This window comes from Misgurnus anguillicaudatus, chromosome 20, assembly GCF_027580225.2.
Source record: "Misgurnus anguillicaudatus chromosome 20, ASM2758022v2, whole genome shotgun sequence".
Lineage (NCBI taxonomy): Eukaryota > Metazoa > Chordata > Actinopteri > Cypriniformes > Cobitidae > Misgurnus > Misgurnus anguillicaudatus.
The window spans coordinates 1,537,667-1,562,277 of NC_073356.2; the positions used below are offsets into that span (position 1 = coordinate 1,537,667).

A 24,611-nucleotide genomic window follows, 5' to 3' on the forward strand; every position below is an offset into this window, starting at 1 on the left:
ATCTCAATGGTGAGATACTATAGTCTCAGACTGTATTCACAGGAATCAGATCTATTTTAACTGAAAGCGCTCACTGTCTCTTAGTCAGGGAGTGAGGGGCAGCAGCTCATTTGCATTTAAAGGTACACACACGCATGTGTTGTTCCCACTGAAATAGGAGCATTTTGGACATGCTAGAATAAATAATATGTGATGTATTTTGAGCTAAAATTCTGAGCACACCTGCGACTTGTATTACATCTTTTAAAAATTGGCATAATAGGTGCCCTTTAAGCTTTATTTACGACATTATCAAGTGTTGAAGAATTTTTTTGTCACACTCAGGTATTCACATTAAGTACACAGGACAATACAATAATCTTAAGGTTCAACAAAGCAAAACATTCTGAAAGTATACACATTCTTTATTATGGTATGCTTACATCTTTTTAAAAAGCTTGGTTACACGCTTATGGTTTTAAAAGAGTGGTTTCACAGCACAAAGTCATTATTTACATTTATTTCCTTAAAGGAGTCGTGAAAGCAATAATTGTTATTATTTACTTAAGTTGACTCAACCATTGATAAGAAGCTTTCTTAACACTACTTTCACAATATGAAATGTTGTGCCTGATGACTGGCTAAAGCCATCTGTAGATGCAAAATTGAGGACATTCCTACAACATTCCCTTGAGGAAATATACCTTAATAACTTCCCATCTGGCATAAATTTGCGTAATTCTTCTGTGTTAGTGGTTGTGTCAGAATTCACATGCACCCTAATAAAGACAAAATCGCAGAAGGTCCTGGGATGAAACACTGTACTAAATAAAGTATAAGAGGTTTTATGACATTTAACATGCAAAGTCACATCGAGCTTGTATCGGGACGGACTGGCTATCTGGAGCACTGGGAGTCTTCACGGTGCACTGAAAAAAAAAATCCTTTCAATTTACGTAATTTTAATGTGTACATCGGTCCCACATAATCCGATTGTGTAAAACCAAAATAATTTTCCTCATATAACTTTTATGTGTCAGACCAAAACATTTTAATTGGTTTAAGTAGTCTAATATAAATATATTGACTCAAAGTGCTATTTCTCTTTACTATAACACATTTATTTTGTAATGTTTAAGTAATTTTATTATGTAAGGGGACTAGATTTTCATCTGTAATTCCAACATGCTTTTTTAATGCTTATATTATGGGATTATGTAACTCTAAAGCAATTTCATTATGTCTCTGGCACCAGAATAATCACTCATAATTATCCAAATGTTATTTATTTCTTTTTTAAATACAAAATACATTTGCATTGGCATAAAAAGCAAAGAGTTTTGTACAAATGTTTAGTGATATTTAGGCAAACCACTGCTTTCAGATCATCAATTCATTTAAATCACTACACATTAATTCATTAACAGTTAATAACTATTACAACAATCAGCACATGCAGTACATACAAAGGGGCAATTTCCCAAACAGGTTGTAGATTAATCCACGACTAGGCTCTAGTTATATTAGAATATTTTTACAAAAAAAGTTTACAAACAAACCTACCTTACAAAAACAACACTGGAGTACATCTTGAGACAAAACAATGGCACTGATATATGTCATGATATGTCAGTGCAATATGTTTTCAAATTAAGGCATTGCAAAAGTCTGGGACTAGGAAAAGCCCCATCTGTAAAACTGACCCAAATGTTTAAAATATAGTTACTATCACAATAGAATAGAAGTGCTAAAACACAAACACTGCATTCCAAAGAGCAAAAGAGTAAGTACTATTATTTTTTAAATGGATTTACAAACTGGAAAATATCAATCCTTCAGAAAGTCAGAGCTACAGCATTTGTATAAACTGTTAATCAAAGATTCAACAAAAACAAAATACAACAACCATTTCCAAAATCAACTCTGAGCAGCTAACTGTTAATGTTTTAATAAGAGAAAACACTTAAAACAGATAAATAAAAAGAACATAAATGAGCAGCACAGTCTTTCTGATCCTTTCACTGAAAGAAACTGTTGGTTGAAGTTACGCTCAATGCAGTTCCATTAAAATCTTTTGGATTTCCTCAAAAATAAAGCGGAGATCAGGATAGCTCAGGTTTAGGGCATATATCAGCTCAAACAACATGGCACGATGTTGCAACACCTTCATGCCTTCCAGGACTATACAAAGATCCTCTTCTTCAAGAAGCATGTTGTTTGAGAGCACAAATCCCAACAGTGGTGTCTTCAAATGACCTCACTGATGCTGACTTCATCCATGCCCTGTACAAAACAGACCAATTTAGTTAAAGAAACAGAAAAAAGTTACTGTTACAATAAAAGTGTCATTGGAAATTAGTACAATGCAAACAAATATAAATGTAAGTATACAGACCCATGTGCATTGCCACACCATGTTACAATTGGTTAGAAATACATGGGTTACAAAGCAAGGCAGCTGCACTGTCCACTGCTCTGGGTGTGTGTGTGTGTGTGTGTGTGTGTGTGTGTGTGTGTGTGTGTGTGTTAAATAAAGAGGCCACATTTCAAGTGTGTGCTACCATACCTGACAATCACAGCAAAAGTTAATTATCTCATTTTCTCACTCTCATGTTGTTACAGACCTGTATAAATGTCTTTGTTCTGATGAACACGAAGGAAGACATTTATTTTGAGGAATGTTTGCAACCAAACTGTTCATGAGCCCCATTCACTTCCATAGTATTATATTTCCCCACTATGGAAGTGAATGGGGCTTATGATTGGTTTGGGTGCAAACATTCCTTAAAAAAAAATCTTCCTAAGGGCTCAGTCACACCAAAAGCGTTTATGGCAGTTGCAGGCGCCTTTTTTGAATGATATTCTATGGGCAGGGCACGTTTGCGCGCTGTTTATGCGCGCCGAGCGCCTTGCGGTTTTCTGCCTTCCGCGCACACGTTTTTGAAGGAACACTGAGAGCGAAGAAGCGCCTGACGTCATTTGCGTCTTCCATTGTCCAATCGAATGAGGGGAGAGGCGGGCCTTACGTTGTGGTGAGGGAAGTTTACAGTTGCTTTGAAGAACCGGACTCCACTCGCTCACTCTCTCCTGCGTGTTTGTGCTCCTCTCACCCTCAAACAAGGTCAGAGCAACCGTCCTCTTTTTAAAGTTTCTGCTAATATGACAGTTAACAGCAAAAGAGCGCTCACGCTTCAATATTTGATTGACTAGACAGCTGACTCGGTGGTTGCTTAGCAATATGAAAAGCTGCGCCGCACTGCTCTTTTTTAAAAAAGGCAGTGCGTCGCGCCTTGCGTTTGCAAGCGTTTAAAGTGCTTTTGGTGTGACTGGCCCCTTAGTGTTCATCAGAACAAAGACATTTATACAGGTTTGTAACAACATGATAGGGAGTAAGTGATGAGAATTTTTATTTTTGGGTGAACTACCCCTTTAAATCTTCCCAGGTGTTTTAATGACCCTTGTGCCAAAAGATGTAACTAAAACATACTAAATGTTCTGTACTTCCAACAATGTTTACACATTTTTATGTCTATGAATCTATATTACTTACTTCTGTCATTTGATCATTGATTGTTTGAAGTCTTTTTGCTAGCTGTCCTCCTTTCTGATAGAAGAGTTTCGTCAGGTTTTTGGATTGGAGGTCCAGGTGACACGCAGGAACATAAGACAGTAGTGATTCTTTTAAATTCAGCATTAATCTGAAAACAAATTAACCAACCATTGTATATTTGAGTACTGCGAGTCAAAAAATAATACATGTATATTAGTTACAAAAATAAGATTTAGCTCCTAACAGCAGTAAAACAGTGATAGGAATGACTTACCAATGTTTTTGAGTGTGTAGCGCATGCAAGGATGATGGACCTATAAGAGGAAATATTCAGAGGTGAAATCAAACATAACCTCAAATGATGAAGGTCACGCATACACAGAGCAATAATTAAATAAGTATTATATCTGTCATAGGACGCAATTTTGGACAAAATTAGATCTTAAAACAACAAGGTTCTTTTCTGAAAATGTCAGCTATAAAGCAATTTTTTCAGTTAATATACCAGACGTCACGCGAGACATTTCAAAAAGCTTTTTCTGATAGAATCAAGTGTTGCTCGTGCCTCGTGGCGTAGTTAATATACCAGACGTCACGCGAGACATTTCAAAAAGCTTTTTCTGATAGAATCAAGTGTTGCTCGTGCCTCGTGGCGTAGCGAAGTCATGAATAACTGACGCGGGTCTGATAATCTGATTAAGCAGACAGTTTTTTTAATACGCAATGTCATTATTAATGTAGTCAATTGATATCATCTGGTAAATTACTTACATGGATAAAGTTACTCTGGACAGAATAACGTTTGGTTAGCGTTTTATTTGTCCTGAACCGTTTCCATAGAACAGCTGAGTAAAAAGTGCCTCAAAAGTCAACTCAAAGCTGACAGTTTTCAACTCGGATAAAACTACCAAACAAGAAATAACGTTATACAGCTGACATTTTTAAAACGCTGTTTTTCTTTATGAGCCTTACACTTACTGACTGACTGACTGACTGACTGACTGACTGACTGACTGACTGACTGACTGACTGACTGTAACGTTAACTTACTCCACCAACCTCCTCCAAACTAATTTTTACTACAAGTCATTGCAATGACTACATATTGTAAAAAAAAACCGTCTATCTAGTGAAGATGTATCACGTATAAAGTGAACATAAATAAATAATAGAACTTACTTTAATAACGTGGTGTCCGTCTGAGAGAGTTCTTCTTCTGACTGACTGCTGCTGAGTCTTCATTTTGGCGCCCAAAACAAACGATCTTTATTCTTCTTTTATGGCAGTTGACGTCCTTTTCATTGAGCGTTACTGCCCCCTTCTGCTCAGGAGGTGCCGTTTTGTTTGCTTACTCAATTTTATTGCTTTAACTATTCAATTCAATCAATTTTAATCAATGTGAGAATAATGTGTTCATTTTACATTAAAACAAAAATTTTCATCCTAATCAATTAAATTATGTTTACACAAGGAATATAAATATTTTGTTTTGCATATACATGTTTATTTTATTTAAATTCAAAGACCCACCAAGTCCATTTTTTTCAGTGTGGCTGTTATGCACATATAAAAAAATCACAGTAACAATACTGTTTTCTTCTTTAAACCCACTTCAAAGTTCTTGTTATTGCTGCCTCCTTCAGAATACACAATTGTTTAGTGAAGTTGTCTAACATCACTTGTCATTGTCAAAATTGTGTCTAATGTAAAAACATTTTTTTTTAGCAATCAACTATTTTTTTGGACCCCTTGAAAAGAAAATCAAGAATTCAGAAAGTGGATAATAGGACCCCATTATATGTAATAATAATAAATGGCATATTAAATGTCTTACTATATATAGGGGCCGTTTCCCAGACAGGACTTAAGCTAACTTAAATGTTAGTGTTGTCTTGATCGAAAAGTAATGTGCTCTGACATATCTTAAAATATATCAGTGCAAGTGTTATGTCTAAAGATGCACACCAGTAGTGTTTATTTATAAATTATGCTTTTAAAAATGACTTAAATATCCTCATTTAACTAAAGCCTAGTCCTGTTTTAAGATAATCCCTGTCCGTGAAACCACCCCATAATGTTATATGCAGGGCTGGAAATGGGAGGAATGGGGCTGGGTAAATATCGAGGGGAAACGTAGCATTTAAAAATAAATCCCCATTATAAGATTTTATTTTATAATGCATCATCAAGCTTGTCACATGACACTTCACAGTGGCACTGCATGACTGATGATCAGTTTTATTTTTCAGAATTAAAATCTCTATTAAATAAATATCCACATTTTCACACACTACATAATTTTTCTTTAACCCTAAGATAATTGTATTGTTCAATTGTTTGTGTGACTTAAATACTCAAATGTTTTAATGTTATTTTAAACCCATCTAAGAAGTAATCTAAAATGACCCCCCAACACTAGTACCCCCTGTGAATTTCTGCCTTTCCCAGCCCTGGGTAGGGCTACATGTATTTTTTTACGTAGGCTTGTGCTTTGTTTCATTCGAGTTTCAAACAGTGGTTAGTAAATAAAGACATTTTGTGTTTAAACTACCATTTAATTTTGTACTTTTTATTATTGGTAAATACAAAGATTTTGACGTTAATGCTTAAAGGGGTAGTTCACTTTAAAATGAAATTTCTGTCATTTACTCATCCTCATGTTTTTCTAAACCTGTATGAATGATTTTTTCTGATAAACACAAAATAAGATATTTTGAGAAAAGATGGTAAACACACAGCAGTAAGTGACCATAGACTTTCATAGTAGGAAAAAAGATTTTGGAAGTGAAATGACTAAGAAAATATTTGAATAAATGATGGTAAGGACACAGTTGATGGTACCCATTAAATTCCATCATATTTTTTTATTCCTACTATGGAGGTCGGTGGTCGCTTGCTGCTGTGTGTTTGCCATCGTTTCTCAAAATATCTTATTTTGTGTTCATCAGAAAAAAGAAATTCAAACAGGTTTAAAAACATGAGAATGAGTAAATGATGACAGTATTTAAATTTTAAAGTTTTAATGCGGGGACGTCTCGAAATAAGTGCAGTTTAATCCCACAGCCCCATCTAGTGGTTGTGTGCCAGCCAAACATGCGTCCTTGGTTCTTCTGACAAATGATGATAATAAAGCAATTTCCACAATGAATTTTATTTTATATATGAAGAGTTTTGTTCTAAAACGAGATGTTGTTGAGATCTTGTTTTTTGATTGCGCAATTATCAGTCAAGCTGCAGTTGATTTGTTTTGATTTAATCACTTTTAACAAAAAATTCAGCTAAGTAGCACAATAAAACATGATAAGAAAATTATAAACATGTTAAGACAAAAAAAAATTAAAAACGGAGTTATCTCGTTTTTGGAAAAAAAACCGATATGCACCTGCATCTTCCTTACGTCACTGCTTTCATCTGGCACATGTTGTGTGCGGTTATCAGATTATTTCTGCGGTGTTACAAACATGAATGTATTCGTCATCGTTTATTGTGTGAACACTAATGTAAATACTGCATCACGGGTATCCCTGTGTGCAGCATTGTAACAAATTGACGCCGCTTGTTATTGAAACATTTGCAGTGAGGATGTGTTCATGACGTCACCGCGGCACATCGCGTTACGTCACATTCCGGTAAATCGACGTGTTTTGTCGCGCTCCGATTGGATCGCGCTCTCCGTGCCAGAAACGGTACGCTTTCGGTGTAATGACACAATTAAAGGACGTTGATCCGTTCACATCCCGCTTAATGGCAAGCAGCTGATATCCGATGGACACTGAAGCCATTTACCACTGTAAATGATGAAAAATCGGGAGTATCAACAAATAGACCCACAGGCACTCGCGACACCCACGCCGACTCCGACGCCTCCAACACGACCTCTTCCCGAGCACAGGAGCAAACGAGCTCGGAGAAAATGGGAGGTGTTTCCCGGGAAAAACCGCTTTTGTTGCGATGGACGCATCATTGTGGCGCGTCAGAGCGGCGTGTTGCCTCTCACGCTCGGGCTTATCCTGCTCACCAGTGGACTGTTTTTCATATTCGAGTAAGTGTAGGGGTTTGGGGTTGTTGGATTTGGGTGATAACTGTTGAAAGAGATCTTACCAGGGTTTAGTGTCTAATAAAGCAGAACAGAACACATCCAAAATGACGCAGGCCCACATATTGTTCATGAAATATTTATTCGACACAGGCTATTAGACTATGCCTTTATTTATAGGTTTGGAGTTAAGCTCTTAATGCCTAAATATTTGCAGAGATTTTTAACATGTAGAGAAGCAGTGTCATTTGTTTGTAGTGTTCATTATAAATATTGTGCTGGATTTGATATCTACGTGGGTGATATCTTCCCCTTTAATCTTCCCGGAACCCTCTGTTTGCGGTAAATTGCAAGAATGTTGGTTTCACACACGTGGTTCAAATCCTGGTTTAAAAAAGGCCAATATTAAATGTTTTATAATGGTTAATCGAGTCGCACAACAGTCAACACACACTGGTACCTTCATGTAAAAGTAAATGATTATGTTTTTCAGGATTTGCTGGTTAAACCAATTCTTTTAGATTTTGTTTTATGCTACAAATTTTAGATCTTATTCTTTTGTTCTTTTAGTATTACTCTTTAAATTGAGCTAACGCGAAATTAAGTAGTATAAAATTATAAAAACAATAAAATTTTGAACTGTTATGCTTTTTTAATGGATGCTTGTTAATATTTTTAAAGGTATTCTTAAAGTAGTGTAAATATACAGCAGGTTCCCAAACTTATTGTGACAACTAAATGAACAGTCAACCCCATGACACATCAGTTTTTACTCTGAGGAGAAAATCCTCCCAAATGTTCATCTTGTCAGAATTCGTTGTCCATTAAACATATTCTCCTACCTCTGTCCCTGTTTATTCTCTTGATATACTTGAAAAAGTTTTAGGCATTTGTTTCGTGTTGAGTTGTAATAGTTCTAAGATTTTTTAGATGAAATTCATTTTAAACCTCTTTTCTAGTCTTACTTTATATAATCAGAGTTCTCACAGCATTAGAAGCTAACACGGCATTTTAAAGAAAGAAAAGTCAACCCAATGAGGATTATTAAATGATGTCATTATAAGACTTTCATATATAAACCTATCCTGAGAGATGTTCACTGGGGTCAAAAAAGTCACTGGAATTCATATTTGTGCTAAAGCTTGTCTAAAGTATCTGTAAGACTTAAAATAATAATATACTTTTACTTAATAGTGTCTCATTATATTCTGATGTTAATCACGTTTCCTATTTAAACTGGTTGTGTATTCAGCATGTCAGCTGATGTCCAGTTTTACATTACTGTATTATTACATTAGTGACATGTAGGCCTTTTGTAATTGAATGTGTAATGTCATACTTGACACTATTCTTGGTTAGAGCCGTTTGCTGACTGCCACAATCTTGGATTCGTTTGTTTTCTGATGAGCTTTGATGTTGTAATTCACAGAGCTGACAGGGACTGAAACATTTCAATGTACTGCAGTATTTCATTGAAAGCTTCCTCATTCCAGAATCGATGTTTCTGTTATTATAGCTGCCCATTCCTGGTGAAACATCTCACCCGCTTCATCCCAGCAATTGGAGGGGTCCTATTTGTTTTTGTGATCATCTCTCTTCTTCAGACAAGCTTCACAGACCCTGGGATTCTGCCCAGAGCAACTCCAGAAGAGGCTGCAGACATTGAGAAACAGATTGGTAAGGAAAACACTTTGAACGTATTTATGAGACACATTTTTGTCTTGATTACTTTGAGGAGTGGTCTGTGGAGACTGCGGGCGAGTCCCTCTGCTTTCGTTTTAACACAAGCTGGAGAAATGAATTTATATTTATGCGAACTAATATTATGTGTGTCTGCTGCTTGTGTTGTAAGTATACATGCTTCACAGTTTTTTGTATTTACATGTATAGGGATGCAACGACAAATAATAATATCATTAATAATGGCCGATAACTATTCTGAATCGCACAGCCGATATTATGCACAGCTATTTCATGTACTACAACTTTTGATCAGTAAGTTTTTATCAATCTGAAATCACTGTTAGTTTGAGTCGTTTATAACGTGCATTAGAAAAAGCAACACTCGTCAAACATAATCATTATACATATTCTTTATTATCATGAAAATACATGAAAGAATTTGAGCAGCAGCAATATAAATATAGCTATTTCCTGGAGCTGCGTGTGTAATGGTTCTTCTTCTGCGGTGCATATTGAGTTTCTGCATGAGAGCGCCCTCTGGCTCTTGGATGTAGCGGCAATTCACCGTAAATTATTGAGAAGCATAGCAAGCATCATCGGCCGACTTATAGGTACACCCCTAGACATGTATCTGTAAGAGCTTTCTCTGATATTTCGGTGCAGTTGATGAAATAAGCTCGCGCAACTTTTACACGCTTGCAAAATAAACAAATGAAAGAGGTGGAGAGCAAACACTTCAGTTTTATCAATAAAAAAGCCCAAAGAACGTGCTGAACATTGTTGGTTTGCGTTAGAAGTCATGACCAATGAAAATACATTGTGCTCGGTACATCACATTAGATCAAGAGGCGGAGTTTACATTTAATAGGTGTTTTTTGTGTCTACACCACAAAAGCAATCCGGGCGAAGGTGTTTTTGACTACCTCTGAATATGGTCAAAACCAGACATGGCAGTTATGTGTCTGAAACTAGCATCTATTTACATATATATCTATGGTACAAGGTGGTGTAAAAGAGTGGAGGCGGGGGCTAATTGGCATATTCATATATTGGCGCTTTTACATTGCATAGTAGTACCCCACAGGTCAGGTCATGTCATGTCAGCTCACTTCACTGTGGCTTGGTTAGTTTTTCCATTGAGTTTAGTATAACTTCAGAGTGGGAGGGATTATGGGCGTGCTGTTATAGAGACAGAGCGCAGTTATGCAAATTTGAAAAACACGCCCACCGGGGGGGGGAATTCAATCCAACCGTCTCCATTGACTTTGTATTGCGAGAGGCCGCCTCCTTGTCATTTCTGGCTTATAACAAAAAAACTGAATAATGCCTAAAAGCTGCTGTGTGACAATATGTACAGCTAACAAGCCAAAGAGCCCAGAAATAAGTTTTTATAAACTGTCGAGCCGTAAAACCCAGCCTTTAAGGAGAAAAAAGTGGATCGCCGACTACGTTTCCCCCTAGTGGACGCAGTTCTACTAATATGAGCTACTATGAAAAGTTGCCTGTTTCCACTTTTCTGTCTGTAAACGCTAGTTTTTTGAGCTCGACAGCTTATAAAAACTTATTTCTGGGTTCTTTGGCTTGTTAGCTGTACATATTGTCACACAGCAGCTTTAAGGCTTTTTATTCTGTTTTTTGTTATAAGCCAGAAATGACAAGGAGGCGGCCTCTCTCAATACAAAGTCAATGGAGACGGTTGGATTGTTTCCCCCCCGGTGGGCGTGGTTTTCAGGTTCTGACGCGCTGCGCTCTGTCTCTATATTTGCGCTGGCTACTGCTGTGAGTGACATCATACATGTGAGATCATCGTTGGAATGTTGTACATCCCCATGCATTCATTTATTTGTCAGTCCACCACAAAATCAAAATTGACCGCCACAAATAAATGTTTGCACATCGTGTTTATCACTATCTCTCTCTCACATGACAGTTTCTATACAAACACCTTGTCGACATGCTCCACTGAGCCAAGTTGCAAAAATGCTGTACATGCGAACGTTCGCTTCGCGAATGTGCTGCCGCAAACTGCAAGTCTGAAAAAAACACGGATATGGTGTTCCTGGTTCTCAACCTGTGCATGTTTTTCACCGCTAAAAGGTAGTTTGGGAACTTGCAACAAAGCACAGATGACAACAGAGACAGTGCTCGAGACAGCACAAGCACAAAGGTAAAGTTAATCTTGCGTTTAGCATGACGCTGGTAGTGATGATTCTCTCAGAATCACTGATCTACAGTTTTCACGTCATGTTTTAGTATCAGCTAAGCTCACTTGGAACCTTAACCGAGGTGGTACTAAAAAAGTATCTGGTACTATGTACTGTACCCAGTGGAAAAGCGCACAAAAGTAAGCTGACCTGATCCAACCCGTGGGGTACTATGCAATGGAAAAGTGCATGTGTGTCGTAGGTCTCACTGGTATATTTGTACAAAAAGCCCAAAAAATGCATGGGTCAAAATTATCGATTTTTCTTTTATGCCAAAATCATTAGTATTTATGTAAAGATCACGTTCCATGAAGATAAATTAAATCTCCTAAATATATCAAAACTTGGATGCAGCAAAATTGTGATTAAAATTGGCCAGAATCTCACCAACAAACTTTGTACTGCTACCCATTCCTTTCCATTCAAGTTTGTTTTTTTACAATTTCTGTAATTCAGTCAACTATGTCAAGCGGTGAGCGCCAGTAAAGGGCTCTGGCGACACCCCTGTCTTTAGTCTATCCTCCCTGCTCAGCCCGTTCGTTCTCCTTCTTCCTTTAGTTTTGTGGTGGACACGCTCAGTTAGTTTCCATGGTTTCTCGCGCTGGTTTCGCTGCAAACTGCGCGCAGCCAATTGGCGTATGAAACATCATCATGTAGCATTACGGCACAGTATTCATGGGAAATGTAGGAAGTACTGCCAGAGGAAATAAATGACAGAGAACCGAGCTTTATGTATCATACATGCAATGCCTCATGCATCGCCGGCCAAACTGGCTAGTAAGTTTTTATTAAAGGTGACATAGAATGATTGAACGGAGTATTTATCCTTGTTCTGTGATGTGACATGTAGACAAAAAAATGTTTTGTTTGGGTCTGTAATGCCTTAGAAGCTTCCTAAAAATCTCTCTCAGATAGCTCTATTAGGGTGGGGGATTTTAAACAACTGGTTTTGCACCTATCTGGCTCCCCCTACTGGCTTAACTTGCAATCTCATTACTGACTGGCTGACTTTACTGCCACTCAAAAAATGTAGCCAATTATTTTAAAGTGGAGGGGCAGTTAGATGCCTGTGATGTCATAAGCATCAGTTTTTCAGATTGGGCTGTTTTCTGGCTGACATTTCTAAAAGAGGAATTTCTATGAGACTGAGATGTTTAGCATGTTTAGCACTTTTTGTATGTTTGTGAATGTGGGTAGACTACCATTATTCAACAAAGACAAGGTAAAAATGGTTTTTCATTCTCTGTCCCCTTTAACACCCACCAAAATGAATTTTAACCCGCATTTGGCGGGTTGGCGGGTGTTAATTTAGAACCCTGATTATGTGACTTGTTAATGCTGTGGCTGAATGACAGTCTGCAACGCACACTTGGCGTCAGTGGATTTCACACACGTGTAAAAGAAAAACTTACTTTTATGCACAAGCTACTTTTGATACTTTTTCTCTGTCTAAATGTTCACTCCCCGCAAGTCTAACTTTCATTTTACAATGCAGGGACTGTAACCAGAGATATGCTAGTTATAAATAAAGCAATAATTACTTTATTTAGGCAGAATAAGTTTGTTGTGGCTTCCAAGCTCGTTAACGTTAGCGGTCTTCCACTGATAGTGGCATTAGCTAGTCTATGATGAGCCATAATTTAGCAAAGAATAACGTCACACTGCAAATTGTAAAACATAAATTTTCAATATAACAGGCTAAGGAGAGATGATACGTCTCATTGCTTTACTGTCACGCTATTAAAGAAATACTTCAGTCACATCGTCAAAAGTTAAAAGGATAGTCAGACAACTACACTGTAACAACGTAACATCACTAGGTAATTCCGCTTCACTCTCGGCTTATTTAACAGCAGCAAAACTGGACATGATAGTCACTCACGAATTTTGTCATGCTTATTTGAGTTAAGAGAACTGATTGAGATGTTCTTTTAATTGTTTTTCAAGCAATGTATGTCTCGTGACCAACTCACCATCAACTAAACCGCTGTCGTCTCTGCCCTACTCTGGCTGGATCAGCAGGATGTGTGACGCGTTATACACAAGTGTTGCAAACAGGAAGGTTGTACAGTGCCCCCTGGTGGACAAACTATACAATGGCAACATTCATGACATGGTTGAAGGCTGTTTCGTCCGTGTTTTTTTTATAATATTCATTTATCGGCCATTCTGAATGCCGATACCGATAGCTTGGAAAATGCCTAATATCTGCCTGTCAATACATCGGTCAGACTCTACTTTCAAGTTCAAGTTTTTCCAGTCGGCACACCTCTGATCTACTGGCCGTCCTTCAATGTGATGCCCAGCTGATGCCTGACTAACGATCACCGGCAGAACCCGCTTAATCTCCACTTAATCTCCTTATCCGTTTATATGTGTATATATATATATATCTGCCAAGGGTTTTTTCCTTCTAGGACTTTTTTTATTTCCCCAGCTAAAAAGCCCGGGTTTTTTTTCTCCTAGGGGTTTTTTTAACCCGGGGAGGCAGCCTTTTTGGGCTTAACTTAGCTTCCACTTCTAGACGTTACATTAGTAATATGTTCGTTTATAATGTTGAGTCATAGCCGCAGCAAATTTAACTGCTTATGCTATCGTGTATTATGTTGTGCTATCTGTTGTTTTTATGTGCTTTTCACTGCTTCCAATAATGTAAAGCTGCTTTGAAACAATTAACTATTGTGAAAAGCTCTATATAAATAAAATTGAATTGAATTGAATTTTCAATTGTTGTTTCTCAGCCAATGATCATCCTATACTAATACATTTATTTAGCTTTCAGATGATGTATAAATCTCATATTGGCTGGAAACCATATATGTAGATTTTACCATTATAAAAATGCTACAGAAAAGAGCTGCAGGGCTTGGTATCACACAATAAAAGACCTTTTCTGCACAAATCTATATCATATGTCACAAGAGTAGTTACTTTGCTGACTGTATTAAAATTTTTATGAAATGTACCTACATTCTGATTATTATTATTTTTGTAGTAAATGTAAGAAATTGCCACATCTTTGGCAAAGTTCAAGCTTTTTGATTGGATCTTTGCTTTTAGTTTGATATACTAGGAATGCGTGTTTCATTTATCTTAGCACGTAAATTAAAGTGCTAGTAATACATTGATTGACATTTTGTACTGAATACAAATAGATTTATTTGAGGTATATTTTCAAGCTATTTTTCCAGTTTTTTGGACTTTAATGAGCCCTTTATAGCTTAAATCTAATTAAAATTTTAATGTATATTTCTGTTGATTTCCTCCTAGACAAGCCAACTAGCTCTTCCTCATCCTACCGCCCCCCTCCGCGCACCAAAGAGGTCGTCATCAACCAGCAGGTGGTTAAACTGAAGTACTGCTTTACCTGTAAGATTTTCCGCCCTCCTCGCACCTCCCACTGTAGCCTGTGTGATAACTGTGTGGGTGAGTATTATACCAGAACCAGATTATATTTACATATTCATTCACACCGAATGTACACTGTGTGTCTGGTAACTCGGCTTATGGCCAATAACTACATTTAACAAGTAGTTAGTAGAGAGAGACAAGAAAAGATAGGAGTGAAGAGAGGGCATTAGGTTGGCAAAAGTACCAATAGATAGATGTAATGGTTTACATTAGAAGGAAAAGTTTACCAAAAAATTAAATTCTGTCATTATATTTACTCATACTCGTGTTTTTCTAAATCTGTATGAGTTTGATTATTTTGTTGAAACATGAGGGTCAATAGCTAAATAACAACCTACAATAGCAACCACATAGTAAACAACCACACAGAACACATTAGCTACTACAAATTATTTCCAGCATCAGTGTATCATGGGAGCAAGCTGCTTATAACTTAAATATCCTTATATTATGATTGTACTTTCATGTCTTTAAAATATTGTCTTACCTCTGTCTTTCTAAGAATTTGCTGTGTAAATTTGTGCTTCATATTTATGTAAGCAGGTTTAAATTGTTCACTATTAGAGTTTGTGAGGTGTTTGATCTGCATAATGATTCATTGCGATATTAATTGCAATATTAATTTATATTATATAAATATGAATACTTAATATATACATATTTTTTTTCATAAAATTATACATGCACGTGTGTGTGTGTGTGTGTGTGTGTGTGTGTGTGTGTGTGTGTGTGTGTGTGTGTGTGTGTGTGTGTGTGTGTGTGTGTGTGTGTGTGTGTGTGTGTGTGTGTGTGTGTGTGTAAAATGTGTAAAAAAAAAAAACTTTTATTCTGCAAACAATTATTTGTGATGAATCATTTTGCAGCCCTACTGTCAGACTCTTTAACTGCTGTTATAATAATTGCTGTCTTCTGTGTTTGATAGAGCGGTTTGATCATCACTGCCCCTGGGTCGGGAACTGTGTGGGAAAACGCAACTATCGCTTTTTCTACACCTTCATCGTGTCGCTGTCTCTTCTCACAGCCTTCATCTTTGGTTGTGTAACCACACACCTGGCTCTGAGTATGTGTACTTGCATATCACTGGCGTGTTTGGTGTTTGTACTTGCAGAAATTGTGTTGGCATCCATTGATGTTATTTAAGACATCCATTTAGATTTAGTCCTGTGTCTCTCATTATGAGCAACTTTTCCATTTTGATTCACGTACATACAGTAAAGATCAGTTTACATCAGGTATGTTAAATTAATTTTTTGATGGTCAGACATTAAACATGTGTCAACAGAGTCCAGTTTTTTGTGACTGATGTCATCTCTTATAGGGTCACAAGGAGGAAATGGGCTGGTCATCGCTCTTCAAGAAAGTCCTGCCAGATATCCTTTCGTCTCTAATCTTTTAGATTTCAGATTTGTTTAACTAGGAGATACACTGGCTATGTTTACATGCACAAAATTTTGTCAATCCGACTGAATTTAATCCAATTGCAGGTTACGACAGTACAGTTAACATGCACCCTGAACATTGCAATCTGATTCAAATTATATAGAATGTACATGTAAACAAACGTCTGCACAAGCATCCCAATGACTTTTCACAACCCTAATACTAATAACTAATAAATGAAATCCTTTCATATTTAACCCGCAGATAAAAATCAACTCACGGAAAGAGTTTAAAGGAAAACACCACAGTTTTTTCAATATTTTACTATGTTCTTACATCAACTTGGATGAATTAATACATACCTATCTTTTTTCAATGCATGCACTTAATCTTTGTTCAGCGCGTTCTGAATGTGTTAGCATTTAGCCTAGCCCCATTCATTTCTTAGGATCCAAACAGGGATGAATTTAGAAGCCACCAAACACTTCCATGTTTTTCCTATTTAAAGACTGTTGAGTAGTTACATGAGTAAGTATGGTGGAACAAAATAAAACGTGGTGATTTTAAGCGGATAAAGGGGGAGGAGTCAGGAGTGATGATGTTACTGCGCACCGAGGTCAACGTGCTGCAAACTAAGTGCTTTTCTGCAATACAATATAGTTCTCATTTTTAATCCGCTTGAAAAATCGCCACATTTTATTTTAATTCAGTTGGTAACACCTAACTTCAAGTAAAAAGGTTAATCCAGCTTTCACTTTTAACTGTATGATAACCGTACTGATAGTCTTCATTATTCCCTTGACTCCAGCTCACTGCTCTTGAATTAGTGGTCTGCTTTTTTTCTGTGTGGTCCATTTTAGGCCTCTCAGGCTTCCATACATACCTTGTAGCTGCAAATCTTACCACCAATGAGGATGTGAGTGTATTTATAATTTGAGTGGTCTGATTCAAATTATACATTTAGTTTTGTAAGAGTGCTTTGTTTTCTCTAATAGTAGCATATTTTGTGTATCACAGATTAAAGGTTCCTGGTCAGCAAAAAGTGGAAATGAGGATGTTGGAAATCCTTACAGCTATAACAATATCATCAAAAACTGCTGTGCTGTCCTCTGTGGACCCATGCCGCCCAGGTGAGATATCCGATTGAAAGTGTAGACAACAATGTTTCTAAGTTAAAAAAGTTATCAAACGTATTTACCGTACTTTCCGGACTATAAGCCGCACTGGAGTATAAGCCGCATTATTCCAAAATGTGTCATTAAGACGAAATAACATTTATAAGTCGCAGTGGACTATGCGGCGCGTTTATTTAGAAAATTATTTCACAAAATCCAAGCCGAAGAACAGACATTAAATCTGGAACAGCAAGTTATTCAACTAAACAATAGCAGACAGAACAGCAGGCTGAATAGATGTCTGTACGTTAAAGTAATATTATCAGTTATTTAAACGATAAATCATAGCATACAGAACTTACATGGAAGGTTAAATAGGCTAAATTAACCGAACAAGCCAACTAGCGTAAAGTTCGCAGACTCATCATTCCACATCACTGAATCCATTGAATTACATAAATACAGAAGCAGCATATAGCGAACTCTCACGGCTGTAGACGGTAATGATGTCTCTTGCCTCATAAATGTCAAAATTAATTCATACTGACTTACAAGGCACACCTGACTATAAGACGCAACACCAGCCAAGTTATAAAAAAATGTGGCTTATAAACCGAAAAATACGGTATATACAAAATTATTAATAAGCAAAAATATTAACAATATTTTATTGCTAAAATGTTGTTTTTAATAGCACAGAGTTTCTGAAACCTTCAATACTTTTTTTGCTAATTATTATGGATTTTTCAGGTACAACACACTAATTCCCATTGTTACATTTGTTGTCCTATAGTTTAATTAGTATTTAAATTTTTAGTTTAGGACCATTTTTCTAAAATGTAGGGAACGTTAAACGGTGGTGTAATACATTTTTTTTGTGGGTCACGTCCACCAGGCATTGATCTTAGTTTCTTAGTGGTTGTTCATATGAGACGTGTATAAAACCGATGGGTACACTCTTAAAGGGACAATAAGTAGGATTTACCCCCATCTAGTGGTGAAATTGTATTTTGCATTCAAACGAATAGTGCTCTCTAGCACCTCGCTTTTCCAAATGCGTGTTGCAACTACGGTAGCCGTTATGTAATCACTGATCGCGTTGTCCATTTTAGCTAGTTCACGTGTTCTGAATGAAAACGTGTTGTGGAAAGGCTAGTGCTTTTTGTCACTCTCTGCTATTATAGTTTATCAATACGGCGAAACGACATAGAGGCCTCCTTGGGCTTTCAATGTAAGTAAAGAGAAGAAATTCTAAATTTACAAAGAAAAGTCAGATTACTGGCAGAGGTCATTTGACACCAATGAGGACATATTTATGAATAAAGACATTTGATTAATAAAATAATTTTTAATTAATTAAATTTTAAATAATAATTAATAAAACCCTACTTACTGTCCCTTTAAAAATGAAGGTGCTTGAAAGGTTCTTCACTGTGATCCCATTAGCCAGTTTCAAGCCACTTATATTATACATAACCGGACCCTTGAATAATTTTAACACCACTGACCAAACCTACATCTACAGTATTGTTATCCTGTAAATCAAGCCTGTTTACTGCAGCCTACTCTTCTCGTTTTAGTTTGATTGACAGGCGAGGGTTTGTGCCCTCTGATGACTCCGTTCAGACCAGCCCTGTAGAAACTCAACTTCCAGCTGCTAAAAACGACATAAACATGGTAGGACGAGCCATCACCTCAGGCCGACCTTCACCACCACCAACTCCACCCCCTGATCCAACCTGACATCATCTCCATTCAAAACCACTCAACAGCCTGACTCTCTGTGTCTGATCTAAAACAAGTATTCTCTGTCGTTTAATGTGCTTTGGGGGACGTCCCTGTCAATGAAATTTCAAACAGCATTCGGTTTGTGGGCTGCATCCAAGTGTTAGGTTGTCTCAGATGTGTTTGGTGTTTAGTAGAGTTGTTAGGACTGTGCTGTTTTGCTCGATAAGGTTTATGTTGTGTATTGGAAAGAGAGATGCATGATTGAGATTTTCTTAGGTGCCATAGAGAAGCATTCCTCATATGGGTTAGTGTGTAGATGGTTTACAGAAATTGGGCATCGCTGCTGCGTTTCGTGTTGCAAAAATGTAAGGTTATTTTTGTGCAGAAAGAGGAAGTGAAACATCTGACTTCCTGTAGCATTAGGTGCAGGTACTAAACGGGAAAGGCACTGTTTGTGTCAGATGGGTGTGTTTGTTTCTGAAGATGTTTATGTATAGATTTGCTGTCTCTGGAGACAAATACTTCTTCTGAAAGGCATCGTGTTTGTTTATTTAAGTTGTTTGTTCATATTTGTTTTTTGTAGTATGTGCTGTTTTCGAAAAATCTTAATTTGTTTTCTAAAAACGTTTTTGATACTTGTATATTGACATGGTCACAAACCGAAAGTGCCTCTTACCACGTCTGTAATCAAGCAAACAGATTTTGTCTGGGTGTAACTGGGGGTAGAAAAGTCCCTCTACAAAAGACAGTACTGTGGTGCTCATTAGCTTACATATTGGTGCTAATTCATCTCAGGGTGCAATGCAATGGCGTTGTTTACTGTTAAGGCTGTAGTGGGAACAGTGTAGGAATACAAACGCATGCCTTATGGTTGTGTATGTGTGCAGTTGTTTGCCTGTAAAAACGATGATTTCCTTGTGAGATTTTATGGATAGCAGAAAAGGGTCTTAATCTTCTAGATATTTTTTTTAAATTTAAATTTCCCTTTAAATTTGTAACATATTTTGCATTTGTACTAATGTCAAGAATGCATTTTGATGTCAAATAAATGTTTTTCAAACTTGTATCCCATAATTCCTGTGCTGCATGTCAATCACTGTCTTGTTTTATTATGCATGTAGCTCATGTAGAACGAGTTCTTTACAGTTCTTTTCCCAGCATGCAATTCAATAAAGCATCTGTGGATAAGTGCTTCTGCACATTAACCCTTTATCTCTCTGTGTGTGTGCATGTCTGTTTAGGAAAAAGATTGCCTGGATTTTGCCCTGTCTTGTGCCAGTTGATGGTTCAGTAGGCAAAAGCAGGGGTTTATGGGGAGGTTGGTAAGACCATAGTCAAGTGTTTGGGACATATGTTTGATTCACATGCTTTTGGCCTGCATGCTGCCTGACGCACTGATTGCTGCTGCAATGGCAGAATTACAGGAGCGATGCCTGATGTCTTTATAATATCTGCTTACGTTCAGCTCTGCCCCTACACCCATTCTGACCACTTAAAACTATTTCATGTATATGACAACTTTAATAGATGTATGTACAACTAATTATATTTTCAACTTCTTATATGTATCATTTTGCTTGTCTGCTAATTCAGAGTATCATGCCATGGGCCTAAACTTTAAGGGAATAATTCACCCACAAATACATAAAAATTAATGACCCCTATCATAAAAGTCAAAACAGGACTTTTTGTCTCTCTTGGCATGCTGTTAGTCATGCTTATAAGAAACAAGTGTCTTCTATTTACCGCATACTGCACTAACGTTGCAGTGTAACGTGAGTCACTTGTAATATTTTCATCTTATTTAGTGAAATGTAATGCTTACTTCACATCTTGAGAAAACAAGAAAAGTATTAATTTGTGTTTAACTGTAGAAAGGAAGTCATATGGCATGATGTTAATATGTTAAAGTTTTCATAATAGCCCGTAGAGCAGTGGTTCTCAAACTTTTTCAGCGTGCGGCCCCCTTTGTGTACGGTGCATTCCTTCGCGGCACCCCCAAAGAAAATGTATGACACAAAACAGTTCTAAAACGTCACATTTTAATTAAACAAAATATTAAATTATACAAAGTAGTGCTGCCTTATTTTTTTAGGTTTAATCACAGAATTCATGATAAATTAATGTCTTTTATAAAAATGTCATAAAACTGGGGCCCCCCTGGGGGCCCCGGACCCCAGTTTGAGAACCACTGCCGTAAGGTGTTCATTTGGGCACATTTACACCTGGTGCTTTACTCTGGCAGTAATGTTAAATGATGGATTGTTTGGTTCTCATCTGTCTTGTGACCAATTGTGAGGTGTCGGGTTTTAAAATGTCTAAATGCACTTACATTTTAGTGCTATGACGAGGAAGTTTTTTAGTAATGAACCATGCTGTCATGATTAGAAAAAGACAGAAAATATTGGATTACAATTTAAGTTAAGACTCCAAAGAACAACCCAGTAAAGGTGAGAGTCCAAACAAACCAAGAAGTTTGCATTACTTTTAGATTAAGTGTAAGTTTTAATTGTAACCAGTGGCTTTTCTCTCTTGACGCTAACTAATGGTGAGGTTTCAATTACACTTTACTTGAGTATTCATCAAAATAGTCTAATTACAGATACTAACTAACTGTCCTCAAACAACTCAAATTTCTGTCTTTTTCTCTTATAAAGGTGTTGTGTGCAGAGGAATATAACATGTGTCATGGTTCCTTTAGGATTTTTTTATTTTTATTTTGAAGCTTGTCACCCTATGGTCAGACTCACACATTCAATATCTTTTCCAGAAACCACATGAGGCTTAGGAAATAATGATATACAGAACTTTTTAATTTTGAATAGACTATAACCCTTTAAAAAGGTGTAAGTGAAACTGGTTGTATATTTTACCATGTTCACACTGTCAGTCCTGATTCTTCTAGAATTTGCATGTTTCAAATCACATTTTTGGAAATCTGCATTCTGCATAGCTTTTTTTACTTTTCACGTTCTCACAAACATATAGCCCTTATAGGGTTCCCACGGGTCCTTAAAATCCTTGAAACTTTGTGAATCTGGGGGGGGGGGTTCAAGGCCCTGGGAAGTTATTGAAAATATACATACATAGATACAGGTCATTGAAAGTGCTTGAATCTATTTTATGCAAGCAGTTTTCTGGAAAAAAAAACCCATTCCCTGTGTAGTGTAGGATAATATCATAAAAACTCTAGACTTTAAGCACACGTGCTTAACTGTTCACTTTAAATGCTTATATCTTCTGTGTATGCGAATGTTGATTTCGATGTTGCCAAAATGCTTTTTGGCATAGTTGTGTTTGACACATGAAAACGTCTCGGGTTACGTATGTAACTGTTGTTCCCTGAGAAGGGAACGAGATGCTGCGTCTCCTTTGCCATACTTCCTGCGTCCCTGTAATCCCGTCTTTGGCAATATTTCAGATAGCAATATACTTCCTGGCTCATGTGTCACCCTGTCTTTGTCGCTGAGCCTCACCATTGGTTGAATTTGATATACACATTCAGACGCACTTACCCCTGGAGGCGTCCCCAAAGTGTCACCGCAGTGACGCAGCGCGAGTTCCCTCGAAAGGGAACTGTAACAATGTATCTTAAAAGCTAACACAATGTAACCTTGCTCTCACTTGAAATGTGTCCCCACATTTAGTCCTTGAATTTGAGGGTATTGCACCTGGAAAGTCCTTGAATTTGAAGTTAACTAAGGTGTGGAAACCCTGAATATAGCAAAGACATCAGATGTTGTTGCAGAACCAAGGTTGTTGTGTTATTGCTGATGTGCAACAAGGAACAAGACCTCCTGTTTCTGCCATTGCTTTATTACACGAAATAGTCCAGAACCATGCTACAGGACACACAGATTGGATCTAAACAGTTGTGATGAACAGTGTGTGAATAGTCAGTCATTGCAATTGGATATGCACAGAATTAAACTGACAGTGTGTACAATAACTTTGAAAAAATAAATCTATTCAGAGAGACCAATAAAGAAGGGAACAAGTATGTTGAAACCAATGCCCTTTTGTGCTGCTGATGCTCAACTAGAGAGGAGTTGTTTATTATAGCCGAGTGCTGTGCTTTCTTTTAATTGGCTTACTGCTTAACAGTTTAAGGTTTTGCTTTGATCTAAAATGTTTTGGCTGCTGACTAAAATCTCCTATTTTCTGTCTTTTTGTGTTTGGCATCATCCCAGTACACAGAGGCTACCAATGGTCTCCTGGAAACTGCCTCTCCATTACTCACAAGCTCCTGTCCACAAGCAGTGCCACCTGTACTGGACCCCATACCAGAGTTTGCCCCGTCTCATGCCACACGGGCGTCCAAAGTCACTGGAAGCCGCTCTGCAAACAACACTCCTCACAAACACCATTCGCACCACAGATCCAAGGGCAAACAAGCCATTTCTCACTCCCACGGGTCATCCAACTCTTCTTTAAAAACCCCTCACAGACACACTTCAAGAGGGCATAGAGACTCGAAGAGCAAAGACTCAAAAATCAGCTCTGTACACCATGATTCAAATCTCAATTAATGGGGTGACTAAACAAACAGGTCAAAACTCTTTTAATTACAATAAACTGCCAACAGGATTATACTGTTAACAGTGAGGAATTACCACAAACTTATCAGACTGGAGAGTTCTTACCAGGAATGAAGAAGACGCATAGACTTCCCTTATGAGAGCAGTTTAAATGTTGTAACTCATTTGCATTTGTTGTTTTAATGACATTTTAAGCACAAAGACGGCCTATTGTTCTCAAGTGCTCTGCAACTGCGGGCCATTCTCATTGGAACCAATCAATCTTACAACAGGTTCTAAAAGAGCTTTATTGGAACAGCAATAATGGAACATTGAAACCTATTGTTCTCAGTATGAAAGACATAAACTCTGGGATTCATTTTTTTACAAGTTTTTTTTAAGCTTCAAAAGCTTGGAGACAGTCTATATGCAAAAAAAAAGAGTCAAGAGCATGCCTGAAAATGCCGTTCATTGGTGTCTTTTCACAATTTCCACCACTGATCCAGCATGATATTGTAACATTTGAAAAATGGTATAATGTTAAAAAAGTGTACACCTTGGATAAGATGAACATGTCCCCTGACCAAGTAAATAGGATAACCATTATTACTCTCATAATAGTGCTGCCAACTGAGCTTACCTCCAAATCTTGTTACGTCTGCTGTTCTTATTAATGTCCTGCCCGCGGCGTCCGTCTATCAAAAATTAGTAATTAAAAATGTCTATATGCACTAACCCTCTATATGCAGCAATACTGTACTGATTGAACTGAAACATGCTGTTGTGTGGACATTAGGATGTTTACGTAAGAACAGGAATGTGATGTATTGTTATCCAGGTTTTGTCTTGAAATATGCAACTGAATGTTATTTAAAAAAAAAAAAGTGTTGAAATTTATCCTTTGTTTCTCATGACCTCTGCGACATTTGCACAAATAAATACAAAATACTTACAGGTTAGCTTGGAGTATGTGGGATTTATATTTTATTTATTCACATAAATGCTGAC

At 37.2% G+C, this 24,611-nt stretch overlaps 1 protein-coding gene and 1 long non-coding RNA gene across 5 annotated transcripts; one reads left to right on the plus strand and one right to left on the minus strand.

The window, feature by feature from the left end:
- Positions 1–1,249: 1,249 nt before the first annotated feature.
- On the minus strand, positions 1,250–5,076 carry LOC129448662 (uncharacterized). Its single transcript, XR_012359599.1, has 4 exons — positions 4,709–5,076; positions 3,804–3,843; positions 3,530–3,677; positions 1,250–2,262 (listed from the first exon to the last, which is right to left on the minus strand). It is a non-coding gene; the product is annotated as an uncharacterized lncRNA (long non-coding RNA).
- Positions 5,077–7,019: 1,943 nt separating this feature from the next.
- zdhhc18b (zDHHC palmitoyltransferase 18b) lies at positions 7,020–24,605 on the plus strand. 4 transcript variants are annotated; one of them, XM_055220819.2, is made up of 10 exons: positions 7,035–7,571; positions 9,082–9,242; positions 14,723–14,878; positions 15,786–15,923; positions 16,182–16,233; positions 17,057–17,159; positions 17,261–17,373; positions 18,939–19,035; positions 20,328–20,408; positions 23,277–23,392. In XM_055220819.2, exons 1-9 carry the CDS (start codon positions 7,324–7,326, stop codon positions 20,367–20,369), a joined length of 1,110 nt encoding a protein of 369 aa, XP_055076794.2. In that variant the 5' UTR covers positions 7,035–7,323; the 3' UTR covers positions 20,370–20,408; positions 23,277–23,392. The 4 variants fall into 4 exon arrangements, with proteins under 4 accessions (XP_055076791.2, XP_055076790.2, XP_055076794.2 ...); XM_055220818.2 differs by having other exon boundaries at positions 7,036–7,571; positions 20,328–20,404; positions 23,277–23,415; XM_055220815.2 differs by lacking the exon at positions 20,328–20,408 and having other exon boundaries at positions 7,026–7,571; positions 23,277–24,605.
- The last annotated feature ends 6 nt before the right edge of the window (positions 24,606–24,611 follow it).